At 51.3% G+C, this 24,243-nt stretch overlaps 1 protein-coding gene across 3 annotated transcripts in view; it reads right to left on the reverse strand.

Annotated features, from left to right (window-relative positions):
• Positions 1 to 24,243, reverse strand: part of DNAJB6 (DnaJ heat shock protein family (Hsp40) member B6) — a 73,042-nt gene that overhangs the window by 6,131 nt on the left and 42,668 nt on the right. For all 3 annotated transcript variants that reach the window (XM_021666253.2, XM_064367321.1, XM_021666252.2), the window contains exon 8: positions 23,735 to 23,805. In XM_021666253.2, coding sequence (XP_021521928.1) covers positions 23,735 to 23,805 — 71 coding nt within the window. The remainder of the gene's footprint in view (positions 1 to 23,734; positions 23,806 to 24,243) is intronic.

Raw genomic sequence — 24,243 nt, forward strand, 5'->3', positions numbered from 1 at the left:
TATCGTCTTTTGAAATACAGAAAAAGTCATCAGAAGGCCATGCATTAAAAAAAAAGAAATATAGAAAAAAATGTTTTGCCCACTGATGGATACGAGGAATAAAATAAGCAAACAATATTCAATATTGAACATTCAATAATTCGATAATCTCCACCACGACTCTCCGAATGTCTGCGTGGCAGTTGCCACATGGACGTGAGGGAGGCGGCTGGGTCAGAGCTCCAGGAGCAGGCACGCGAGGCCGCGGGTGGTGGGATTCCTTGTCCCTCTGCAGAGTCTAAAATGTGTCTAAAACGTGTCGCACCCAGTGCTTTGGACCCGAGCCCTGCACAGATGTAAAGCAAGGCAGGCCCTCCCGTGGTACAACACAGTCTACCCCAGAGGCGGCCCGTCCTCCCGGCTTCCCGCAAGCCGGGGAGCACTCAGCCACTGAAACGTGCCTGAAACGCGACGGACCGAGAGCTCGACCTGCACAGCAGAGAAACTGGCCTGTAAGCCACTTCGAGTGCCGAGTGCCAGGCCCGGGGTCAGAGTGGACCCTGCCCCCAGGAGCTGAAATGTGGCTCACCCAGAACGGAGAACCGGCTGCGAGGTCAGGAAGGACCCTGCTCTCAGGCTGTCTCCTCGGGCCAGGGCTCCAGTCCTTAAGGACCACAGTGCTCACCGAAGGAGGGCCCTCACAGAGTGTGGAAATTCATCTCCAAGAAATACCAAGACCTGGGCAATCTGCAACCTGCCACCTGTGTGTCCCCAGAGGGGAGGGCGAGCCGCACACAACCCTGAAGCCGCAGCACGGTGCCCATAGGGCTCAATCGCTTCTGGAACTCAGCAGACACAGGAAGAGGCGCAGACCTCAGACGTTGCCTCCTACCCCAATCCTATTTCCCCACACTTTGAACACAGAACCGTGATTTTTGGGACCATTTAACCAAGGACGGCAAACCCAGGGTGCAAGGTTTCACAAGCAACGCCCCATTGCCAACAGCCGTCCTGCATGCCCTGCCAGGGGACTGCGGGACCTCTGCTGAGACGGCCGCACCAAGAGGGCGCATGCAGGTTTCCCAGCATCACTCGGGACGGAACTGCTGAGCTGAGAGGAGTCACCTGCCCGAGGCCGGCTCCTCCTTCTGGACCTGCTCGCCTGCAGAATGAAGGTGGCCCAGATGCTGTCTGCGATTCTATGACTTAAGTGAAGGAAGAGCACCCGGCACACAAGCCATGCAGCCAGGCATCACGTGCACACAGCGCTTCCTCAATGCGTCTGCGGCCGGAGGAAACGTGCCAGGGCCCCCGGACCAGGCCCCAGTAGCAGGCTGGGAGCGAGGGCTCTGTGACGGACACCCGGGACACACCCAGGACGCAGCTTCTCAGCAAACCAAACTGATTCCCAGCTGCCTGGACCCTTGCGGGAGAGTGGGACATGTGGGGACAGCGCTGCGAACTCACTGTTGGGTGGCCATGTAGCTCCAGACCTGACGTGGAAACCCACAGGGGCCGTGTGGCCGAGACGCAGCTGAAGCTCCTCCGGCCGCACCTGTGGACCCTGGGCCGCCCCGGTCCCCAGGACACCAAGGAGGGACTCAGCACAGGTGCTCCCAGGGTGCCGCATCCCACCGTGGAGGGAGAGAGGAGTGGAGGGCCCCACGCACGCGGCAGCAAAGGGCCAACCGGAACCGGCCAAGCCCGGCCGCCTCAGGAGGACTGCACCAAAGAACTCTGATATGACTTTGAAGAATTATAATCTAAGGGCCGGGCGCGGTGGCTCACGCCTGTAATCCCAGCACTTTGGGAGGTCGAGGCGGGTGGATCACCAGGTCAAGAGATCGAGACCATCCTGGTCAACATGGTGAAACCCCCGTCTCTACTAAAAATACAAAAATTAGCTGGGCATGGTGGTGCGTGCCTGTAATCCCAGCTACTCAGGAGGCTGAGGCAGGAGAATTGCCTGAACCCAGGAGGCAGAGGTTGCGGTGAGCCAAGGTCACGCCATTGCACTCCAGCCTGGGTAACAAGAGCGAAACTCCGTCTCAAAAAAAAAAAGAATTATAATCTGCCAGCTAACGTGGAACATTTGGGGAAGAAATTTAAAGTTTCTGGCGTGTGACACACTGAACTGGACCCTGAACATCCATAGCTGTGAAGTCCTCCTGGGCAGGGCGACACAACCGAGCTCTGAGACCGCCAGAAGAGCCACCGCTGCCTGCCCAGCCACATGTCCCGGTGCCCGGGAGCTTCAGAGCCAAGCGAGAGCCGCTCGCCTGCCCAACTCCACTCCGGGGGAAACGGGGGCAGCGTAACCCGCACATCCCGGCTCATCCCGGCTCTGGGAAGCCGTCTCGCTGACAGTTGCAATTCTGCACCTCCAGCTCGGCCACAGTTGGGACTTGCCGCCTCAGCTGCCCCTGCACCCCTGGTCCACAGGTGAAAACACGCCCTTGGGTGGGTGTCCAAGGTCCCATCTGCAGAGCACTGTGGATCAGCTGGGGCTGCCATCGCCTGGGGAGGGCCAGGCTGCGGGTCCAGTCTCAACCAGGGCGTCCCGGCCTCCTCCCACCACGACGGCAGAGAAACACACCGCCTTCAGAGCTGCTCGGGGAGGCTCTGCTTTACTGCCTGTTTAGAAAAAGGCCCTGCTGAGACCTAAGCCTGATATTTGGAAAATGAGTACTGAAGACACCTGCAGCGTCCAAAGCTCCCTGTGTCACCTCCTCAGACGCTGAGGCCACTGGGCAGGCGTCGGCGCTCCTTCCAACCCCGGGCCGCTGCACTGGCAGCTGCAGGCTCACAGTGGCCCTGGAGTGACGGGGGAGGAAGGTGCAGGCTCCGTGGCCATGTCCACAGGGCAGCCTGGCTCCTGCAGACACCTGTGTCCCTGTACCCTCCAGCACAGCTCAGCAGCTCAGCCCCCACCACCAGCCACAGGTCCAGGCAATGCCCAGAAGCCTCCTCCCCTCCCTCCCTCCCTCCCTCTGTGAGGAGGGCTGGGGCTGGCATGCATGGCAGGTGGATAGCGGCTACTCAGATCTGGTCTCTGAGCAAACCCTTCTGGCCCCAGCGACAGGACACAGTCCCCACCCCAGCCACCCACAGGGCCTGTGTCCCCAGGCGGAGCGCACAAGGGACTCCCCAAGGCTCCCCTGAAACCTCTGGGGTACTGAGGTGCCAGGAAAAGTGACTTGGGGAGATGAAGGTGGAGATGAGGGCCTCCTTATCCACATCTCCCTGCATCACCTGTGGAGCCACGTGGCGAGCTGCTGCTCCAGACCCCCATGCCCAGCCTCCCGTAGGCACGGTGGGGTGCCAGCGTGGGCAGGAAGAAGCCACCTCACGGCTGGGACGCAGAGGCGCAAGCAGGTGTCATCTGCCGTCTGACAAGAGAGAGACACAGTTGGTCTGAACAGGAGGACTGCCCCACTCGGCCCTGATGGTTCTAACTGTTCAAAGCCAAGGCTCCAGGCGTCCTGCCGCTGTGCCCGCCCCAGCCCTGCGCCCGGCACTGCCAGAGGCTCTGTTCACCACCTCACTGGCGGGCGAAGCTGTCGCCTCCGAGGTTCTAACCTGCACTGTGGACGGAGCGGTCCCACCCCACTGCCTCCCACAGCTTTCCAGCAAGAAACTGAAAGAGAAAGAGCAAGTGGCTGGCGAGCAGTCACGGACGGACAGATGGGCTGCGGGACAGCCGGAACCAGCGCCGCCCCACGGCCCTTGCCTCGGCCTCAGCCTCCCGGTCCCTCCCAGGCCAGGGTTATCCCATCTCCCTCCTGGCCGCACGGGGATCAGCCCTGAGGTTCGGGTTTAACTGGCACAGGATGCAGCCTGGTGCAGTCTGTCAAGGTCCCAGGAGACTGCACAGCGAGCTTCACGCCGTGACACGCTCTCCAACGCCCCAGGGCCTCACAGGCTGACAGGGCCACGGCGGGAACCCTGGGGTCCCCAGAGACCAAGGCGGGTGTTCCTAAAAACCTTGCAGCCCAACCCACCTGCCTCCCACTCACCACGAGGAGGAAGGAGATGAGGCTGCTGATGCTGAGAAACGCGCCTCACGGGATATGGGAGTGCCCAGACCACACTCCTGCCTGAGTCCCAGGATGGGATGAGCCAGTCTCATGCATAGCCTGGAAGCAGGTGGCATGCGCAGGGCTGACACACAAACTCAGCACACTTCCCACAGCAACGCCCTCTCCCACCACAACTCCCAGGACACTCTCTCAAGCATCCGGTTAGAACCTCCGCAGCCCCTGCAGTTACCCAACACCTCCTCGTCGGAGTCAGAATTTCCCCACACCACCTTCTCATTCTACCCTCGCTGCTTCCCACGTGCGGGAGGCCTGGAGACAGCGCTCTGCGGGGCGTGTGCACCAAAGGACCCTGCTTCCAGCACTCAACACGCCCACCCTTCAGTTCTGAGGATTCTGTCCTCTCGTGCCGGGAAGGGCCCAGACCACATCAATGTGTTCACACAAGTAACTGTTCTAACCACTCCTTTAAAAAACACTGCACAGGCTTGGCACGGTGGCTCGCACCCGGAATCCCAGCACTGTGGGAGGCTGAGGCAGGAGGGTCACTTGAGTCCAGGAGTTTGAGACCAGTTTAGGTTCAAGATCAGCTTGGGTAACACAGAAAGACCCCATCTCAGCCGGGCACGGTGGCTCAGGCCAGTAATCCCAGCACTTTGGTAGGCCAAGGTGGGCAGATCACTTGAGGTCAGGAGTTCGAGACCAGCCTGGCCAACATGGTGAAACCCCATCTCTATTAAAAATACAAAAAATTAGCCAAGCGTGGTGGCAGGCGCCTGTAATCCTAGCTACTTGGAAGGCTGAGGCATGAGAATTGCCTGAGCCTGGGAGGCAGAGGTTGCAGTGAGCCGAGACCACACCATTGCACCCCAGCCTGGGTGACAGAGTAAGACTGTCTCAAAAAAACAAAAACTCCTGCACAGTAGGCTGAAAAGGTGTTCCTCCCTTCCCACTCTCAAGAAACAGCCAGTGCCCCTCGCTCAACATGGGGGCTCCCGGGTCAGGGTGGACAGGAAGGCACCGCCGTGTCTGGAGCAGCTGGTTCCGCTGGGAGCCCAAACAGGGTGCGATGCGCTTCCTCCTAAAGCCCCAGGACAAAAATAACCACTCTCCTTGGTTGCTAAATTGGAAAACAAGGTATTCAGAAAGGAGAATGAATCTCGGGACCCCAAAATCAGCCAGAGGGAAAAGGCAAGCTGGGAACCGCGCGGGGCACACTTGCCTCCCATTTTATTCCTAAAGATGGTGGCTACATACAGCCAGGCACGGGGGCAAATGCTGTAGTCCCAGCTACTCGCAAGGCTAAGCTGGGAAGATTGCCTGACGTGAGCTCAGGAGGTGGAGGTTGCTGCGAGCTGAGACTGCAGCACTGCACTCCAGCCTGGGCAACAGGAGTGTGACAATGTCTCAAAAAAAAACAAAAAGCCACACACCTCCCGCACAATTTGTGCACAAAGGAATTCCTTGTGGGGCTCAAGGTCTTTACCCTAAAGCAGTTGTGTCAACAGCTTATCTTCACAGGTGCAGGACAAGGGACAGAACTCAAAGTCATCCCTCTGCTCCCCAGAGACAAACGCGGATCTGCGGACTTCCTCTGCCCCACTGTTTCTAAGGCACCCGTGACCCTTCCCCTAGCCTCTCTCACATGTAGGCTGTGTACTCAGCGGAAGGCTGACCAGAGACTCACTAGAACGCAACCATCTGTCTTGCTGACCTATGACCCGGCAGCCCCCGACCCCGCTCTCAGCTGTCCCACCTTTCCAGAACACACATCTTGCATGTAGGGATGCCTCATGTCGCCCTGAGATGCAAAAAACCAAGCTGTGCCCCAACCACCTCCGCGCCTGCCGTCAGTGCCTCCTGAGGCTGTGTCATGGCGCGTGCTCAGCCTCAGAAAAATCAGCTTTCTACACTGCCTGAGGCTGTCTCGGATACTTCTCGTTCACAGTACGAAGGCAGACCAGAGGCTGACGCAGAAAGCAGGTCCCTGGAGTAACTCCGTGGCCCACGGTGACGGCTGCTGCAGATTCAGACAGCGCTCCGGTTTACCCGGCCCGGGAAAAGTGCAGGGGCCAGAGTAACTTCCTTTACATGAGCAACCACAGGCTCCATATTCCTTATCTCACACTGGGGCCACCCGTGCACCTGGAGGCTCCCAGGATGGAAGAAACGGTTACTCTGCAACACTCAAGCTACTTCCCACGACCCTCCCAGGACCCGGCTCCCTCATGCCTGCAGAGGTGGAGGTGATGTGAGCGGTCTGGCCAGCCTGCGGTGTGCTTGTCTCTGAATGGAGATGGATGGCCTGCGCAGCATGACAGCGCCAAGCTCAAAGTGCCGTGGCCGGCATGCTTCCTAACTCAAATCACACACGGCCCTGTGGCCACCACAGGCAACCCCTTCAAACCCACGCCCGCCCCACAGTCAGCAGGAGAGCGTGGCAGGTGGTGGGGACTCACCATGGGCCAAGCCGTTCAGCAGTGGGGCTGTGCTGCACCTGCCACTGCACGAGCAGCATGGGTCCCCTTGGCAGGGTGCGGGTCGGGGAAGAAGAGGCACCTTCCCTGTGCTTCCACCGTCCTCATCTTTATAATTAGGACCCGTCTGGGATCCCAGCACTTTGGGAGGCCAAGTGGGGAGGATCGCTTGGGCCCAGGAGTTCAAGACCAGCCTGGGAATCATAGGGAGACCCCATCACTATAAAAAATAAGAAAATACAGGCGGGTGCAGTAGCTCATGCCTGTAATCCCAGCACTCTGGGAGGCCGAGGTGGACAGATCGCAGGTCGCGAGTTCGAGACCAGCCTGACCAACCCAGAGAAACCCTGTCTCTACTAAAAACACAAAAATTAGCTGGGCAAAACTTAGCTGGGCGTGGTGGTGCTTGCCTGTAATCCCAGCTACTCAGGAGGCTGGGCAGGAGAACTGCTTGAACCAGGGAGGTGGAGGTTGCAGAGAGCCGAGATCGCACCACTCCAGCCTGGGCAACAAGAGCAAAACTCCATCTCAAAAAAATAAGAAAATGCAACGAGAATGAAACCCAGCTATCAAGGCAGGGTATGGCAGAGCACACAACAGCAGCCTGAAGAACCGAAGCCACAAAAGGCGGACACGCTCTCTCTGTCACAGCAACCGAGGAAGCAGGAGTCCCCAGGGCCTTCGGCTAAGATAAGGAGCCTATGGGAGCCCACACCCAGGAAGATCTGCCTCTGGAACAGAGAGAGGGCAGGCGGGGCGCCGGCCCGGTCTGAGAAGGGCACGTGGAGACTGCGGCGGGAGGGCTGGGCTGCAGAGCTGGGGCACGCTCATGCCTTCTTGGTCCGTTTCCCGCCTTTGTTGCTAATAGGCAGGGATTTTCTTGACGCGCAACGCTTCACGTCACAGCTCTCCCCTCAGTTCCACTCCCCTCGCTCGATACGTTTTTTTTCTTTTAATAAGAGACGGGGTCTCGCTATGTTGCCCAGGCTGGAGTGCAGTGGCTATTCACAGGCGCGATCCCACTACTGATCAGCACAGGAGTTTTGACCTGCTCTGTTTCCATTCCGGGCCGGTTCACCCCTCCTAGGCAACCTGGTGGTCCCCCGTTCCCAGGAGGTCACCATATTGATGCCAAACTTAGTGCAGACACCCGATCGGCACAGCGCACTACTGCCCAGAACTCCTGGGCTCAAGATCCTCCCACCTCAGCCTCCAGAGTAGCTGTGACTACAGGCACGCGCCACCGCGCCCGGCGCTCCACACATTTTCACACCTGATTTACTTCCTCGATACAGGCTGAACTGTGTCCCCCAAAACTCACTCGTGACGTCAAATCTACATTCACTTTTAAAACCTGCTACATACACCATATGAACAGGTCTCTGTGCGCTTTCCATCCCTTAAGAAGTAGAAATTAGGCCAGGCGCGGTGGCTCACGCCTATAATCCCAGCACTTTGGATCACCTGCGGTCAGGAGTCGAGACCAGCCTGGCCAATACAATGAAGCCTTGTGTCTACTAAAACTACAAAAATTAGCCGGGCATGGTGGCACACACCTGTGGTCCCAGCTACTCGGGAGGCTGAGGCAGGAGAATCATTTGAACCTGGGAGGCAGAGGTTGCAGTGAGCTGAGATCATGCCATTGCACCCCACTCTGGGTAATAGAGTGAGACTCCATCTCAAAAAAAAAAAAAAAAAAAAATATATATATATATATATATATATATATATATATATATATAAAAAACTCATTTATGCAACTGAAGGGCTCTGACTGCCGGCAATCCTTTGACCCAGGAGGAGGGGCCCAGGTCGCTGTAAGCCCTGCAGGAGGGGAGGGGCTCATGGTGGGCCTGAGTGACAGGAGGCAAGGAGGCCAACAGCTGCCGGCACCATGGGAGCCCAGGGCTTCCGCACAGGGGACCACAGTGGGTGGGTCCCTCTCAGGAGCGGTTTTACCTCACCTCCCCCCTTAAGACAGAAAGAGGTCATCAAACCTTTTCAGCTTCCTGGAAATCCAGTCAGGGGTCACAGCCACACACCGAAACCGCCAAGGGCTGGCCAGGGCGGGGGCTCCGGCCCCATCTGCCCTCCGTGCCTCTGTGGCCTAAAGTTGGTGCCTAGGCCCCTCTGTGGGGTTCACAGTGACCAACTAACTTCCGGAGATCCTTCTATGGCCCCACTCACATCTCACCTACCCACATTCCTGCCGAGTGGAGGCCGCCAGCTGCCTCATGACCTGACTCATCAACACGCTCGACTTCCACCCGCACTTCATCCCAGAGCCACAGCTGACACACGCCAGGTGGCCGCAAGAGCCCCGGGGGTGAGCCTGGTGAGGGGACACAGACCGCCGGCAACAAAGGCCACAAGACAAAGGTACTTCCGAGCCAAGAACTTAGACTCAGCCCACCCGAGGCTTAAGTGCCCCTTCTCATCAGATGTTCCTGCCAAGTTTAGGGCCCACCTTTCCAGTGACCCCTAACAGGGGAGGATGACCACAACGGAGCCGACGGGCACACCGAGGAGAAGAGCCCAGTGCCAGCGAGAGCTCTCCACCAGCAGGCCTGCCGCCGAGACTGCCCGTGAGGGCGTGGGACACGGGCATCCCAGCACCTCATGCTCAGGCTTCCCGAGAACTTGCCTTCCCTTTACTGAAGAGCACAAAGAAACCAAAAAACAGGCAAAACCAACTGGATTAAAACCTTCTGAACGATCATTATCTACTTCATGTTTCGGATTTAACACATGCTGATGTTCTCCTGACAAAATACAGGCCGGGCTTGGTGGCTCACACCTGCAATCCCAGCACTTTGGGAGGCCAAGGCAGGCGGATCACCTGAAGTCAGGATTTTGAGACCAGCCTGGCCAACGTGGTGAAACCTCATCTCTACTAAAAATACAAAAATTAGCCGGGCATGGTGGCGGGCACATGTAGTCCCAGCTACTCGGGAGGCTGAGGCAGGAGAATCGCTTGAACCCGGAGGTGGAGGTTGCAGTGAGCTGAGATCACGTCTGTACTCCAGCCTGGGCAACAGAGCAAGACTCCATCTCCAAACACACACACACACACACACAGAGTCACACACAGCTTAGCAAGAGGGATACGCGATGGCACTCGAGCCTAGAGCACACGGCCCGCTCCACACCAGGCTGACCTGTGCCGTCATCCAGCCCTGAGCGTTGCAGGCAGCTGTAGCTCAGTGGCAAGGAAACAAACCTGGATCACACAGTGAAAACACCACATCCTAACCTCACGCAACCCTGCGGTGGCTGTGGACCACCACTGGCCGGAATGTCCTCCTGAGGTCAGGGCTGTGCTTTAGCACCAAGCGGAGGCAGGGCCACTTTCCTGGCACCTACTCATCAGGAGGGGAAAGACCTCCCTCCCAGGCCTGAGTGTCACCAGACGGCTGGGGGTGGGGGTGGGGGGCGCCACATGGATCCGTGCCGCAAAAGCTGCCCTCTCAGAATGTTCCGGTCAAGCAACCTAACTTGTGCAAGATCTCACACAAAGAACCTCCAACAAACCTGTCAGTGGGACTTACACAAACATCCTTAAGAGAAAAATCAACTCAACTTTCTCACAAATTAACCTAACATTCCCCAAATTGAAACCAGAAAGGGCACTCACGGCCATTCAGCCGGATCCTCCTACAGCAACCCCACTTTCTGAAAGCCAAACATTTCCTAAAGTCTTTCTACATAGCCTTTTAAAACTTTCCACATAATACCAGTAATTACTCTTCTTTGGAAATTTACCACTAATTGTTTAAACAATTGTAGTTCAGCAATACACATTAGCTGGAGAAAAAACCAAGTCACTTCTAATTCTACAGCCCATAGATAATTTACTGTTTGGGTAGAATTTCTGCTTCTTCTTGTGTGCAAATTAAATATTAAACCTTATAAATTACTAAAATATAGGCTGGTCACAACAGTTCAAGTTTCTTTTTATTAGGGAAACTAAATATACCAGAAAACATCCTGCTTTGTAACCGCAAGTTACATAAAATTCAAAAACAAAAACAAGATGTGCCAGCGTCCCTGCTCCCCTCTGCCCGCCCCCTCACCCTTCCAGCGAAAACCACGCTGAAATCATGGAGAAGCCATTAGAGGAATGTCCGCAGCTGCTGCCGGCATGACCACTGTAGCAAAGCTCCAGTAGTCTGAACACAGAGCAGGAGCCTGGCTGGCAACACACAGAGGAAAGCAAACTCCTGCAGATAAAACACACTTTTCCCAAATACGCACAATCCACGAGGCCCCTGGGGAGACTGCCGCTTTCTTCGGCTTTTTTAAGAGAAAGGGGGGTCAGTTCCTACTCACACAAATTAGGAATACCACTCACACTCTGCAGATTATTCAACTCCCAAAAATGCACGCCTGGCCCATCAGAAGATCGGCTCATTCCAACACGTAACGTGTGGCAGGTACTGTGAACACCCAGCAAGGCCGTGCTCTCGCTCCTAGGGAGCTCAGGGGTGGACAGACGCCAATCAACACGGCAAGGCCGGTGGGGTCTGCCGGCACTGTGCCAGTACGAAGGCCCGTGGAACGGCCCCGGGAACGGCAGCCCCCTATCTGCTGGGGAAACGCAACGCACCTCTTCAAAACAGGGCGGGGCAGGTGCCAAGGCCGAACAGTTTTGTTTTGTTTTGAGACGCAGTCTGGCTCTGCCACCTAGACTGGAGTGCAGTGGTGCCATCTCAGCTCACAGCAACCTCCGCCTCCTCGCAGGTTCAAGTAATTCTGCCTCAGCCTCCCGAGTAGCTGGGATTGCAGGCGTGGGCCACCACGCCGAGCCTCCTGAACAGTTTTAAACAGGAGACGGTTTTTGCCAGCCATGTTATGGGCTCGTGATATGGCAGCTGAATGGCGGAGGAAGGGCAGAGGTCGGGAGGGACAGTAGCTACAGGTGCCACAGTGAACCCTGCATTGCTACTTACGAACAGGTGGCGTCAGGGAATGAAGATGTGAAGGTCGGTTTGGGAAGTGAGAGTGCGTCGGCCAAGTGCGCGGGGACGCGCCCAGGGGCCAGCTGGGAGAGGGATGCTGGCGCCGGCCACACACAGGTACACGGGAGGAAATGGGAGCACGGACGAAGGCTGAGGACGAGGAGTATCCTGCCGGATCCCCCCAACATAAGAGGCTCGTGAAGGACTGCCAGCCAAAGGCCACAAGAGTCCCAGAAGCCCCGGTGGGGTTGGCATGCCCACTAGTGCCAGAGCTGAAAACACCGCCCCAGCAACACAGAGGTGCCCCGGCGACACAGAGGCGCCACAGGCCCTGGCGACACAGAGGTGCCCCGGCACCTGCAGGACGCCGTCCACTCGCACCACCCTCTCCTTGGCTGGACGGCCTTGACTGGGTCTGGCTCTTCAGTGGCTCGTAGGGGCTGGGGCACGACAGACATTGAAGGAGACGCCAAATGCCGTGTGAGGTGGCGGCGGCCACGTGTCGTTAGTTACAGCACAGTGCAGCTGAGCAACGTCCCAGGAAGCACGCAGCTCCAGTCACCCCTTGAGGGGTAGCAATGGATGCATGGGGCGGGTTTCACACGGGCTTCATGGGGACAGCCACAGCACAGCATCCCGGATGGCCTGGATTCCACGCACACACCAAGTGTACACGTTCACATCGGTGAGGGGACGTGGACGGCACCTGCTCACCGAGTGGTGAGGATCATCCCAGAAGGGCCTAGAGTGAGGCACATCCAGCTACCACCGGCATCAAGTCCCGTGGCAGGTTCGGGAGACCGAAAGCACACCGTGGCACGGGCCTTCCCTTCCAGCAAAGGAGGCGGGCAGTGCTCGTGCCTGAAAGGGCCTGAGACTTGCACGGTCGGAAGTTCCTCGGCCTCGGGAGCTGCTTCCCTTTGATTTGCGTTCATTTCTCAGGAACTCAAAATATTCAATACCCAGACAAAGAGGCTCCAGGTCAGTTTTGAAACAAAGCCCGAAACCATAGCCTTTGGTCATGTTTTAGAATGGACAGAGCTGTGGTCCACGGTGTAACCCAGAGGGCAGCAGAGAACGGGACTCGGGGTATACCGTGGCCTCACCCCACAAGGTCGGGCCTCCTGGGACCCCTCTCCCTGCAGCCTCGGGCTGCAGGTGTCCACAGTTGAGAGCATGGTGCTGGCTGGGGTGCCTGGGCTTTGTTGGAGGCAGAGAGAGCAAAAGTCTTTACTTCCCTCTTTCCAGCTGCCCGTTAAGTCCAAGTGTGATTTTTATTCAAGGAACTGTTTATAAATGGAACCCTAAGCACCTAAGCGTCCTCAAGAAATACCCTGAGACCGCCCCATTCCTCGGTCTTGGGGGAGGCGCCGCAGGGATTTAACTGTTGCTCACTTTTATCAAGATGGACAAAAGGCACCATAATCAATCATTAAAATAAATATTGAAAAGGAGCATGGGGCTGGGCGCCAGGGCTCAGCCTATAATCCCAGCACTTTGGGAGGCTGAAGCAGGTGGATTGCCTGAGGTCAGGAGTTCAAGATCAGCCTGGGCAACATGGTAAAATTCCATCTCTACTAAAAATACAAAGTATTAGCCGGGTATGGTGGCGCATACCAGTAGTCCCAGCTCTTCAGGAGGCTGAGGCATGAGAATCGCCTGAACCCGGGAGATGGCGAGGTTGCAGTGAGACGAGTTCACTTCACTGCAAAAAACAAAACAAAACAAAACAAAAAAACCCAGTAGGCCGGGTGCAGCAGCTCATGCCTGTAATCCCAGCAATTTGGGAGGCCAAGGCAGGTGGATCACTTGAGGTCAGGAGTTCGAGACCAGCCTGGCCAACATGGTGAAACCCCGTGTTTACTAGAAATACAAAAAAAAAAAAAAAGGAAAAAAAAAAAAAAACTGGCCAGGCCTGGTGGTACAGACCTGTGATCCCAGCTACAGGGGAGGCAGAGGTTGCAGTGAGCTTACATGGCGCCACTGCACTCCAGCCTGAGTGACAGAAAGCATCTCCATCTCGAAAAAGAAAAATAAGAATAGAATGTTGTGGCTTTTGTAGACTCACATATTCATATTTTATTTTCCTAAAGCCATCTAAAGCTTATTCCACATAAAAATGTAATGACGTCATTCTAGTTTCTTCTCAGAGTTCCTCAGTCTTCCCATCAGGGACTTCCGTAAGAAGGCATAAACCACTCTAGAACTCCACCTCCAACTGCCTCTCCTGAAGCTCATCACAGCTGAGAAGACCTGAGCTCAGGAGCCCAGAGCTAAGCTCCTGCTCCTGCACCTGCATCGAAAACAGAAGTGTCCCATGCAATTCTCTTTAATAGAAAGACAAAAGCACGGCAGGGCACAGTGGCTCACATGTGTAATCCCAGCAATTTGGAAGCCCCAGGCAGGCAAGATCTTGAGGTCAGGAGTTCGAGACCAGAATGGCTAACGTGGTGAAACCCCATCACTACTAAAAATACAAAAATTAGCTGGGCATGGTGGCGCACAGCTGTAATCCCAGCTATTTGGGAGGCTGAGGCAGGAGAATCACTTGAACTAGGGAGGCAGAGGTTGCAGTGAGCCAAGATTGCACCATTGCACTTCTGCCTGGATGACAGAGCGAGACTGTCTCAAAAAGTAAAACAAAATAAAATAAGACTTTTTCGTTCACTTGCTATTGCTTTAACTACATTAAGTGGCCAGATATGCCCATCACCAACTCCCTTCTCCCCAAAACGCGGCCCATAAAACAGTGCTCTGACGTATACGTTCAGCCCTGGTAATACCAGACGGGGAAAACAAACAGCTAACTCTCTGCTTTCCCTGCCCCCACAGGGTCTTGCTCTGTTGCCCAGGCTGCAGTGCAGAGTGGTGCAATCTTGGCTTACTGCAGCCTCGACCTCCCCCAGCTCAAGCAATCCTTGCACCTCAGCCTCCTAAGTAGCTGGGACTAGAGGCACGCACCCCCACACCTGGCTAATTTTTTCTATTCTTTGTGGAGAGAAGAGTCTCTGGCTGAGCTCAAGCAATCTGCTGGCCGAGTGGCTCAGCCTCCCAAAGTGCTGGAATTACAGGATAAGCCACCACACCTGGCCCACTTTCTGTATGGTTCTAAGCTCACACTTGAGAGGCGGAGAGAGAATTTGCTCTTGTGATGCGTGGCTTCTCCTTTAAGGGAGGGAAATCGCATCAGTCCTTAACAGGGTAAATTCCAATAAACTTCCTCCCCAAAAATGCCGCAGGCAAGCAAATCATTAAAAATTAAATCACACTACTTAGTGGAGGACAAATTATCCATATAGGAAGAAAAAGTGAGGCCACCTCAAACAGAGGTTCCAGAATCCATTTTTTTTTTTTTTGAAACAGGGTCTCACTCCATCGCCCATGCTGGAGTGCAGTAGTGCAATCATGGCTCACTATAGCCTCGATCTCCAGGGCTCAAGCGATCCGCCCACTTGGCCACTCAAAGTGCTGGAGTTACAGGCATCAGCCACCACGCCTGGACTTGAAGGTAGATATTTTAAGAAGGGCAGCATTTCTTAACCAAGATAGGAAAAAAATCCAGTAGAATAAAAGTTCACAGAATTGACAAGGCAACATTTACTGTTTCTTAACCCTTCCTTCCAAAAAATAGACATCATATGGGTCATGTTTTGAATGAAAATAGAAATTTAAAAGAACAAACGATTTAAAAATCAACAAAAATGTTTTACAAGTCAAACAAGTGCTGCAATAAACATTCTGCAGAAGCACAACTAACTGAGAATAGGAAGAAAAACTTAGCGTAAGACTTAAATATTATATTAGAAAACTTCTTTTGAGAAATTAAACCAACAGAAAAACACTTGAAAGCCTTACACAAAAAGGACAAATGCAGACTGAGAAAAAGGCATGATCACTGACCTCGAAACAGCAAGGAGACTTCCAGTGAAAATACAAATGGTCAAACTGATACAAAAGAAAAACCCTCAACAAACCAGCTTAGGAAATAATTAAAGTTTTCTGAGAGGCTCCGAATGTTCCCAACACAAAGCAATGGTAACTGTTTGAGGTGGCTCTCCCATTCACCCTGTTCAGACCATCACTCACTGCACACATGCACCCCACAAATGTATATAATTACTATCAAGAATTTAAAAACATTTTTAATGACTAAAAAGTACCAGTAACTAGGAAACGTGCCAGGAACAAAAGGCTTCACAGGCAGCTGAACCTGGTGCTGGGGTAGGCAGGGCACTGAGGCTCCCAACGCACCAGCAAGATCACAGGGCCGGGAGCCTCGCCCTCCGTCCAGACAATCTAAAACCCAAAGCCAAATCAAGGTACAAGAGAACCCAGCATTGCCATGTAGAGGAATTTTCAGTCATAAACACAGTGACTAATTTTTCTCAGAAAGCAAGAGCAAAATCACACAGTAAAATACTAAAATCAGCCTGGTGGAAAACAAGACAAAAATACCTGTATCAGTAATAAGAAAAGTAAGGGTAGGCCGGGCACTGTGGCTCACGCCTATAATCCCAGTACTTTGGGAGGCTGAGGTGGGCAGATCACCTGAGGTCTGGAGATTGAGACAATCTTGCCAATATAGTGAAAATCCATCTCTACTAAAAATAAAAAAACAAACAAAAAACCACTGAGCTGGGCATGGCAGCACATGCCTGTAATCCCAGCTTCTCTGGAGGCTGGGGCAGAATCGCTTTAACAGGGAAGGTGGAGGTTGCAGTGAGCCGAGATCGTGCCACTGCACTCCAGCCTGGCAACAGAGCTACACTCCGTCTCAAAAAAAAATAAAAATAAAAATGAGAAAAGTTAATAGAATTTTCCAGTTATAAAAAATATGATATTCCAATTCTTATTAAAATCAGAATGGGCCGGATGCAGTGACTCACACCTGTAATTCCAGCACTTAGAGAGGCCAAGGCGGGCAGATCACTTGACGTCGGGAATTGAGACCAGCTTGGCCAACATAGTGAAACCCCGTCTCTACTAAAAAATACAAAAAATTAGCTGGATGTGGTGGCAGGTGCGTGTAATCCCAGCTACTCAGGAGGCTAAAGCAGGAAAATCGCTGAACCCAGGAGACAGAGGCTGCAGTGAGCCAAGATCGCACGACTGCACTCCAGCCTGGGCAACACAGCGAGACGCTGTCTCAAAACAAATAATAATAAAATCAAATCAGAATAATGCAAGACTAAAGTGATGAGATAAAAAGCGATGTAAGGCATACCAACTTCCTGGTTTTCCATAACCAGTTAGAAAAGAAAGCACACGCAGGGCATTTCCGGCTTCACGTAGTGATACGTTTAAGAAATGTGCACACCTATGTATTAAGACAGCACACTTTACAGCTGTATATAAAACAACAACAGTCCGTTAGGCCACGTGGCTCTCGGGTGTCAAAGGCTCTCCCAAATCTGCATGAGGTGTTCCTCGCGTTGACTGCACCTTTCATTTGAAAGCATGACGAAGACTGGCCGAGTCGAGCTGAGATGAGCTGCGCTTCCAGATGCACTGCCATCCATGCAGCGTGCAAGAGACCCGACGCTGACCAGAGGCCCGCAGAAGTGCGGGGGACAACGCAGGCAAGGCTGGGACAAAGCTGGCTGCTCTCCACGCAAACCACCATTCCAAGTAAATAAAAGTAAACGCACACAGGAGCACAAAACAAAAATATGGGGCAGTTCCATAACAGACACACGCGTCCGCGTAAGTAAGACTGCCACACGGCACATCGTACGAACAAAAGAAAAATAGAAAAATAACCCACTTTCAACACGGCAGGCCAAGGACTAATCAACCAGCAGGTAAAGGACTCCTGTAAAATCAAGACAGTAAGGCCACAAAAAAGGATGCACACACAGGTGACACAAGATGCCTAGATAGCCAAGATGCACACTTCAGAAACTGTTGACAAACAACACAGGATTAGGGTATTGGCAAGTGTGAGGACACAGACCCCAGCAGGGGAACACCGTTGATAGGCGAACACTCCTTCTAAGAAATCATTTATGACTATCAATTTTATTGGAGACAGGGTCTCCGTGTTGCCCAGGCTGGAGTGCAGTGGCACGATCACAGCTCACTGCAACCTCACATGCCTGGCTCAACTGATCCTCCCACCTCAGGCTCCTGAGTAACTGGGACCACAAGTGCACGCCAGCAAGCCCAACTAATGTTTTTTTAATACAGATGTGATTTTGCCATGTTGCCCAGGCTGGTCTTGAACTCCTAGGCTCAAGCAATCAGCCCACCTCAGCCTCCCAGAGCACTGGGATTTCAGGTATGAGCCACTGCACCTGGCGACTTAACCGATTTTCAGTGCACGTTTCTCAAGCCAATTATTCAATTTCTAGGCACCTAATTTAACAAACTACTCCTACAAGTACATAAGATTGTACACAAATACCTTAAATATTGCATGGAAAAGGACACCAGTATTTTGCCAGGGTTCACGTGAAACTTGTGCTGAGACCCAGTGGGTGCTAACTGCCAGCAGGCACCAGCCATGGATGAGGACAACTGCCTAGTCTCTCACTAGAGGAACCACTCATGTCATGCACAGACCACAACTGAGAGAAACTTGTCTTCCCTGCTTGGCAGGGACTGGTAGGGAAGGCTCAGCCCCCAGCGCCCACCACGGGAGGCTGTGTCCAATGCCAATGCAGGAACGCTTGACCCATGGACATTGAAACATACGGCTGAAAAGACTCCTGGAAAAGAGCAGTTTGTCGTTCCACTTCAGGATCTGACTTTCTCAGAGGCCTGGCATTATGTAAAGCAGCCCTAGGAGTTTTTTAGGTAAGAGGTAATCTGGCTTAAAACTGATGGTCAGCAAGGTTCTCAATGTGGGTGAATGCACGTAAGAAATGTGTCTCACGCAGGCTGCAAACTCCACACGATCCCTGACGACCACACCTCGAGCGTCTGCTCTGACTACCGTCCCTACCAGCAATGTCCTGACATCTAACGTAAAATGCTCTGGGCTAGGACCGGGGGCTCATACCTGAAAGTGGCAAGCACTCGAACCCAGGAGTTCAAGCCAGCCTGGGCAACGTGGCAAAACCTTGTCTCTACTAAAAATATAAAAATATTAGCCAGGTGTTGTCACACGCCTGTAGTAACTTGGGGGCTGAGGTGGCAGGAATGCTTGTGCCCAGGAGTTCAAGGCTACAGTGAGCCATGATTGCACCACTGCTCTCCAGTCTGGGATACAGAGCGAAACCTGGTCCAAAAAATAAGTAAAATATAAAATAAAGGAATAAATGAATGAATGCTCCAGACCTCAGAAGCCGCCTCTGCCCACACGCCGTTAGAAATTCAACCCTGCCCTCAGGCTCAGCACTTCTTGCCAACTCAGGGCAGCTCTGGGAAAACAGAAAAAGATCACCTCTCAGAGATCCCAGCACAACGCTGACCACAGGGAAAGCAAACCACATCCCCTGGGTGAGACCGGCAGGAAGGAGGCTCCATCCCACACTTCTGCAGCAATGTTTCAGCACCCGACCTCCCTCCGAAGACCTCCGGGTCTCTCTGCTTCTGAAGTGATTTTCCACCAGTGCCTGAGTGGCAGTCAGTTCAGGAACCAGATGGCGGAAGAGTAAGGGCAAGGTGGAGGAATGGGATGACAGTGCTGCCGTTTGACAGAAACCAAATAGGGGAGAAAAGGATGCCGTTTCCAGCTGCAGCGTGCACTGACCAGACCGTGGAATCAGCACTACAGAGACATCTACTAGTTAGGGCTCCCGGAGGGGAGAATCTTGTGAGCCAAGACGTAGCTCCTTGTGATCCACATGGCAAGCCGCCAGCAGCAGGCTGGGCCTCAGGTCGCACAGCAGGAGGGATGTGGGGAGGGAGCCCCTGCACTCCAGGCAGCCACGGTCCAGGGCATATGAATCAAGGGCTGTGGGATGGCAACTGGCATCTGGGTTTCCGCAGCAAGCAGAAACGGATGCTTCCAGGGCACCACTGCCAGGACACAGCAGCAGCAATCAGACAAGAACTACTGCCTTCCCAGGACCTGCCTTCCTGTAGGGTTGCACTCCAGGGCAAGAATCTTGTCCAAATCAGGGTCCAGGGAAAAGCAGAGTCAGGGGTCTCCCGAGCCTGCAACTTACCCCGGTCACAAAGCTCAGAAGCGAGTCCTTAGTCAACAGTTAGGTAAGACCGACTGACACCCTGCACAGAGGCAGCAAATATGGACCACGCACAGAAGCCAGGTCTTCTGATACCCAATCATAAACTCTACCGTCTGGAAATCAAGGACATCTAGATTTCTAACAGAGGAAGAGCTGCAGTGACATTCCCTCTTCACCTTCCTAAACAGGAAGACGAAATAACTTGGCCGAATGACAGCCTTCAGTCTATCCCATTTCAACCATTGGTCCTACTTTAGTACCAAGGCCTACCTCTACTTACCCCACCATCCTGGAACAGCTAGGAACACCATATGCAAAGGCCTGGAGACCAAGACCCCAACGGTAAGATGATCTTGTGCCTTCACTTTTTAAAATAACAAACGGCAGCAGGTTATGTAGTTCAACCCCCTCTAGACCCTACGATATCAACTCAACGAAACTTTGTGCTTGAAAACCTCCAGAAATAAAAACGTCTGCCTCCCTTCTGTTACTCAACATGCTAATGGCTAAATTTCAAAACTGCTGCCAATCAACAGCAGATAACATGACAATTACTTATTACTGTTGAATCCTCTGCAAATAAAAACGTTTCTAATTAATTCTATGGTGCTTAAAAGAAAAACAAGATCAGTATTCCCTGGAGAGAGAAACGATAGCTGGAAGGTAATCAAAACAGGATAAGCAGGCATTTTTAATTAACATGGACTGGAAAGACACCCGCCCACAATGCTCCTCAAGCATTACCACATTGTAAGGGACACTTCCTTCGGCACACTAGGTGTACAGCTAAGTTTAGCAAATGTTGACGCTAACTCTACCCACTTCTAAAATCTCACTGAAGAACTTCCAAGAGGAAGGACGAATTGCCCATGACGCCCCTATTCACAGCTTCCAGACTATTTCAAACTCTTCCTGAGTTTCCAACTACAAGAAATACGAAAATACGGCAGAGATGACAAAAGTACAGATTACTGAGCCCTCCAGACAAAAAGATGCCACAGAGGGACTAAAAAACTACACTGTGGGTGCAAGGCACACTGCTCGGGTGACAGGAGCACTAGCATCTCAGAATTCACCACGATCTAAAGCGTGACACCAAAGACCACTTACATAAAAGCTACTAAAACATTTTTTTAAATAAAGAATTTCAAAATAAAACTTGAGATAATCTGAAACAGGAAAGTTGCACACAACCAAACACAGCAGACAGCACACTGGTCTGGATGGGACCACATGGGGCTGCGCACACCGATACCCACCGCCGTTAACAAAGGAGCGTTCGTTCAGCTTCCTATTTTCAAAGGCACTCAACACTACAGAGACTGTCAAATTTACCAAACACTGTAATTTACATTAAACGCTATTATTCTTCCGAATCATCACTTACTTGAGTGATGCTATCAATGCTCAAAGCAGTTTCCTAACTTTTCAAAGCTGCTCTCATGCACACTTAGACTCAATTCTCTAGGAATAAACTTAATAGGGTTTAAAAATCAAAGGTGTAAGATATGAAAGCAACAAATGTTTCCTATTCTATTAGTAACTTAATAAAATTACACTTCTATGAATGGAAGAACAGAATAAAACTTCCTCAGCCAGGCACGGTGGCTCACGCCTGTAATCCCAGCACTGGGAGGCAGAGGTGGGCGGATCACTTGACCAGCCTGGACAACATGGTAAAACCTTGTTTGTAATAAAAATACAAAAATTAGCCGGGTGTGGGAGCGCACACCTATAATCCCAGCTACTCGGAAGGCTGAGGCAGAGGCTGAACCCGCGAGGCAGAGGTTATAGCAGAGGTTACAGTGAGTCAAGATCACACCACTGCACTCCAGCCTGAGTGACAGAGCAAGACTCTGTCACAAAATTTAAAAAAAAAAAAGGGTGATTTTTTTCAAATGCAAATGAATGCTCCCTCCCCCCTCAAAATTTTCACCAAAAAGATTCCTTAGGAGTCAAATGTATTTTACCAGTAACATCACGTTGAGAAAACTGTTCACAGAGTTGCATAAAACACTCCACAAAGTCTAGAACATCCAAACGTGTTTGAAATTTTTGTGGTCCCAAAGCTATGGCAAACTTCTTCCTAGTTTACTTCAACAATTACCGGATAGACAAGAGTTTTCATTTTACATACACTTTCTGGACATCCCTGACGTCTCGAGGCTGCTGCACTGACTTACGCCACCCACTGATGAAAAATATAAAACCCTGAAGTCCAAACTATCTACTTGAATTTCTCACTTAGTAACAAAGCAGCCACCTGTCCAGGTAGCATAAACAAAAGGACGCTCTATAACCCTCCGATTCTAGTTGAGGTGAGATTTACCACACTAGAGGGCGCTTCCCGTTTTCCTGCATGTGCCACGGCTGCATACCTACCTCATCCAGAGATGCGAAGTGCCGCGTGCTCGGTTATTTCCGATACAACGCAGACAAGCACATCATTCGTTGTTGTCCTTGTAGTCCAACTGTCCCCAAATACTTAACTGCTGCTATACTGTTTTGGGCGCCTATGAAATTCCTTACATTTCTTACTTATTTTGGGTGACAGCATGTCAGGTTCCTTAAAGGCTCTGGCATATCCTGAGCAATCTCTATGCCCTCCTGCTAAGCCAGCATGGACGTGCTGTTGTCAGGGCAGTGCCCATCCTTCTAGCAGCTTTCACACTGTTTAGTTCCAAAACAAAACAGTTTTTTAAATTCAAAGTCTAGTTCAATATTCACTATGGCTAGAATTCTAGTTACTAATGGTAATCATAAAAGATACTACAAACTGAGAAACAAAAGAAATATCTTTATTTTTGCTCACTCCTAAATCATTCCATGACTGTACCATACATACTGTCCAGTGTTTTTTATGTTTTGAGAGACAAGAGTCTCCCTCTGTCACCAGGCTGGAGTGCAGTGGCGTGATCTCGACTCACTGCAACCTCCGCCTGCCGGGTTCAAGCAGTTCTCCTGCTTCAGCCTCCTGAGTAGCTGACATTACAGGTGCCCACGACCACACCCGGCTAATGTTTGTATTTTTAGTAGAGATGGGTCACCATCTTGGTCAGGCTGGTCTCGAACTCCCGACCTCAGGTGATCTACCCACCTCGGCCTCCTAAAATGCTGAGATTACAGGAGTAAGCCATCGCACCTTGCTCCATAAGGGATCTTACATCAAATCCTAAACACTAGAACGCACTTTAAGAGTGAAAAGTTATAAAATGGTTTCTTCCCACCCCTGTAGAAATGGTACTATAATTAAATGTTTGATCCATTGCTAAATCGCAACTTACAATATGAAAATCTTCATATACTCCAAATACACTGAAGAAAATGTCTACATGTAACTGAGGTGCGGCGTCCACCTGAATGAACATCATGAAACGCCATGGAAGTGACACTAGGTAAGCCCAGGCACAAATCATACACAGACACAAGAAAGCTCCAGATCCCACTCAGGAAGAATGCACCAACACATTCGCATTTATTTTCTTTTTTTTTTTTTTTTTAAGCAAATGACAAAGACCCGGTTTACCAGCTTTACTTTTTTAAACCTAAGCTTAACATTACATATTTAAACAATTGTCAAAACTTACTAAGTTGCCAGCATTCATGCACAACTAGGAAACATCCGTAATTTATATTAAACCAGAAATGTATTACCATTAATGCATTAATATCTTTCACTACTAAATACTGAAAAAAATGGAAATTATTTCTGAAGAAGATTCGTCCTGGCAATGTTAACTTCACAGCAGGCCGACACTACGTGGCTCACATTTCAGACACAATGAAAAGCAGGTCCATGCTGGTGTTAGTGTACAATCTTGTCCTACACTAAAGAGTCAAGACTCACCTTGGAGTACGTTTAATAAAAAAGCAAAGTGCATACAGAGATTTACAACAATTTTAAAGACAAAAAAAAAAAAATGGTCCTATTATGTGGTCCCAACAATAAACTCAAAAGTCTATGACAAATAGAGGCTCCGATGAGCTGTTTATAAATACTTTAGGTACAATTATACTGAAAGTCGAGTTCGTTTGAAATCTTCAAAAAAATGTTCCTGTTAATCCTCAAATGGTGCTTGTTATAGTTTAACATTTCTGTTAAGCGCGTGCGTTGAATTACTTGTTATCCAAGCGCAGCAGCTGCTCCTTACCATTTATCGTTAAGGACTTTAACTGGCCGTCTTCTTCAACCTCTACTCTTTCTTGACCATCCTCGACAATTCTGTAGGAAAAAATTCATTTAAAAACCTTTTTGGTAACATAAATACATGCGTGAGGGTATTTTTTCAGGACATTACTGCAGTACACCATGAATATAAGTTAATTTCTAGGCTGAAAAAACATGGCTGAAGCCAACCTGTGAACAATACATCTTCCTTTCCTAAAACAGAATTATCCTGACAAAAATAAATTGTGTCTCAGATATTCACTCATTCAGTTGTTCAGGTGAATTTTAAATAAAGGCACAGATCAAACAGTAAAGGCTTCATTATTAATTATTTTCCATTTTACCATTTTAACACTGCTGTGGAAACTTATTAAACATATTATTAGACATAAAATATGGCTCTAAAGAGTCCTTCTAATAAATCAACATTAACTTAAGAGAAAAAGCCTTAATGAATGAATCTGAAGAGTAAAAGATTTTTCACAGTGCCAG

Source organism: Aotus nancymaae, unplaced genomic scaffold (assembly GCF_030222135.1).
Source record: "Aotus nancymaae isolate 86718 unplaced genomic scaffold, 86718_ANA_hifiasm-v0.15.2.pri h1tg000002l, whole genome shotgun sequence".
NCBI classification, from domain to species: Eukaryota; Metazoa; Chordata; class Mammalia; order Primates; family Aotidae; genus Aotus; species Aotus nancymaae.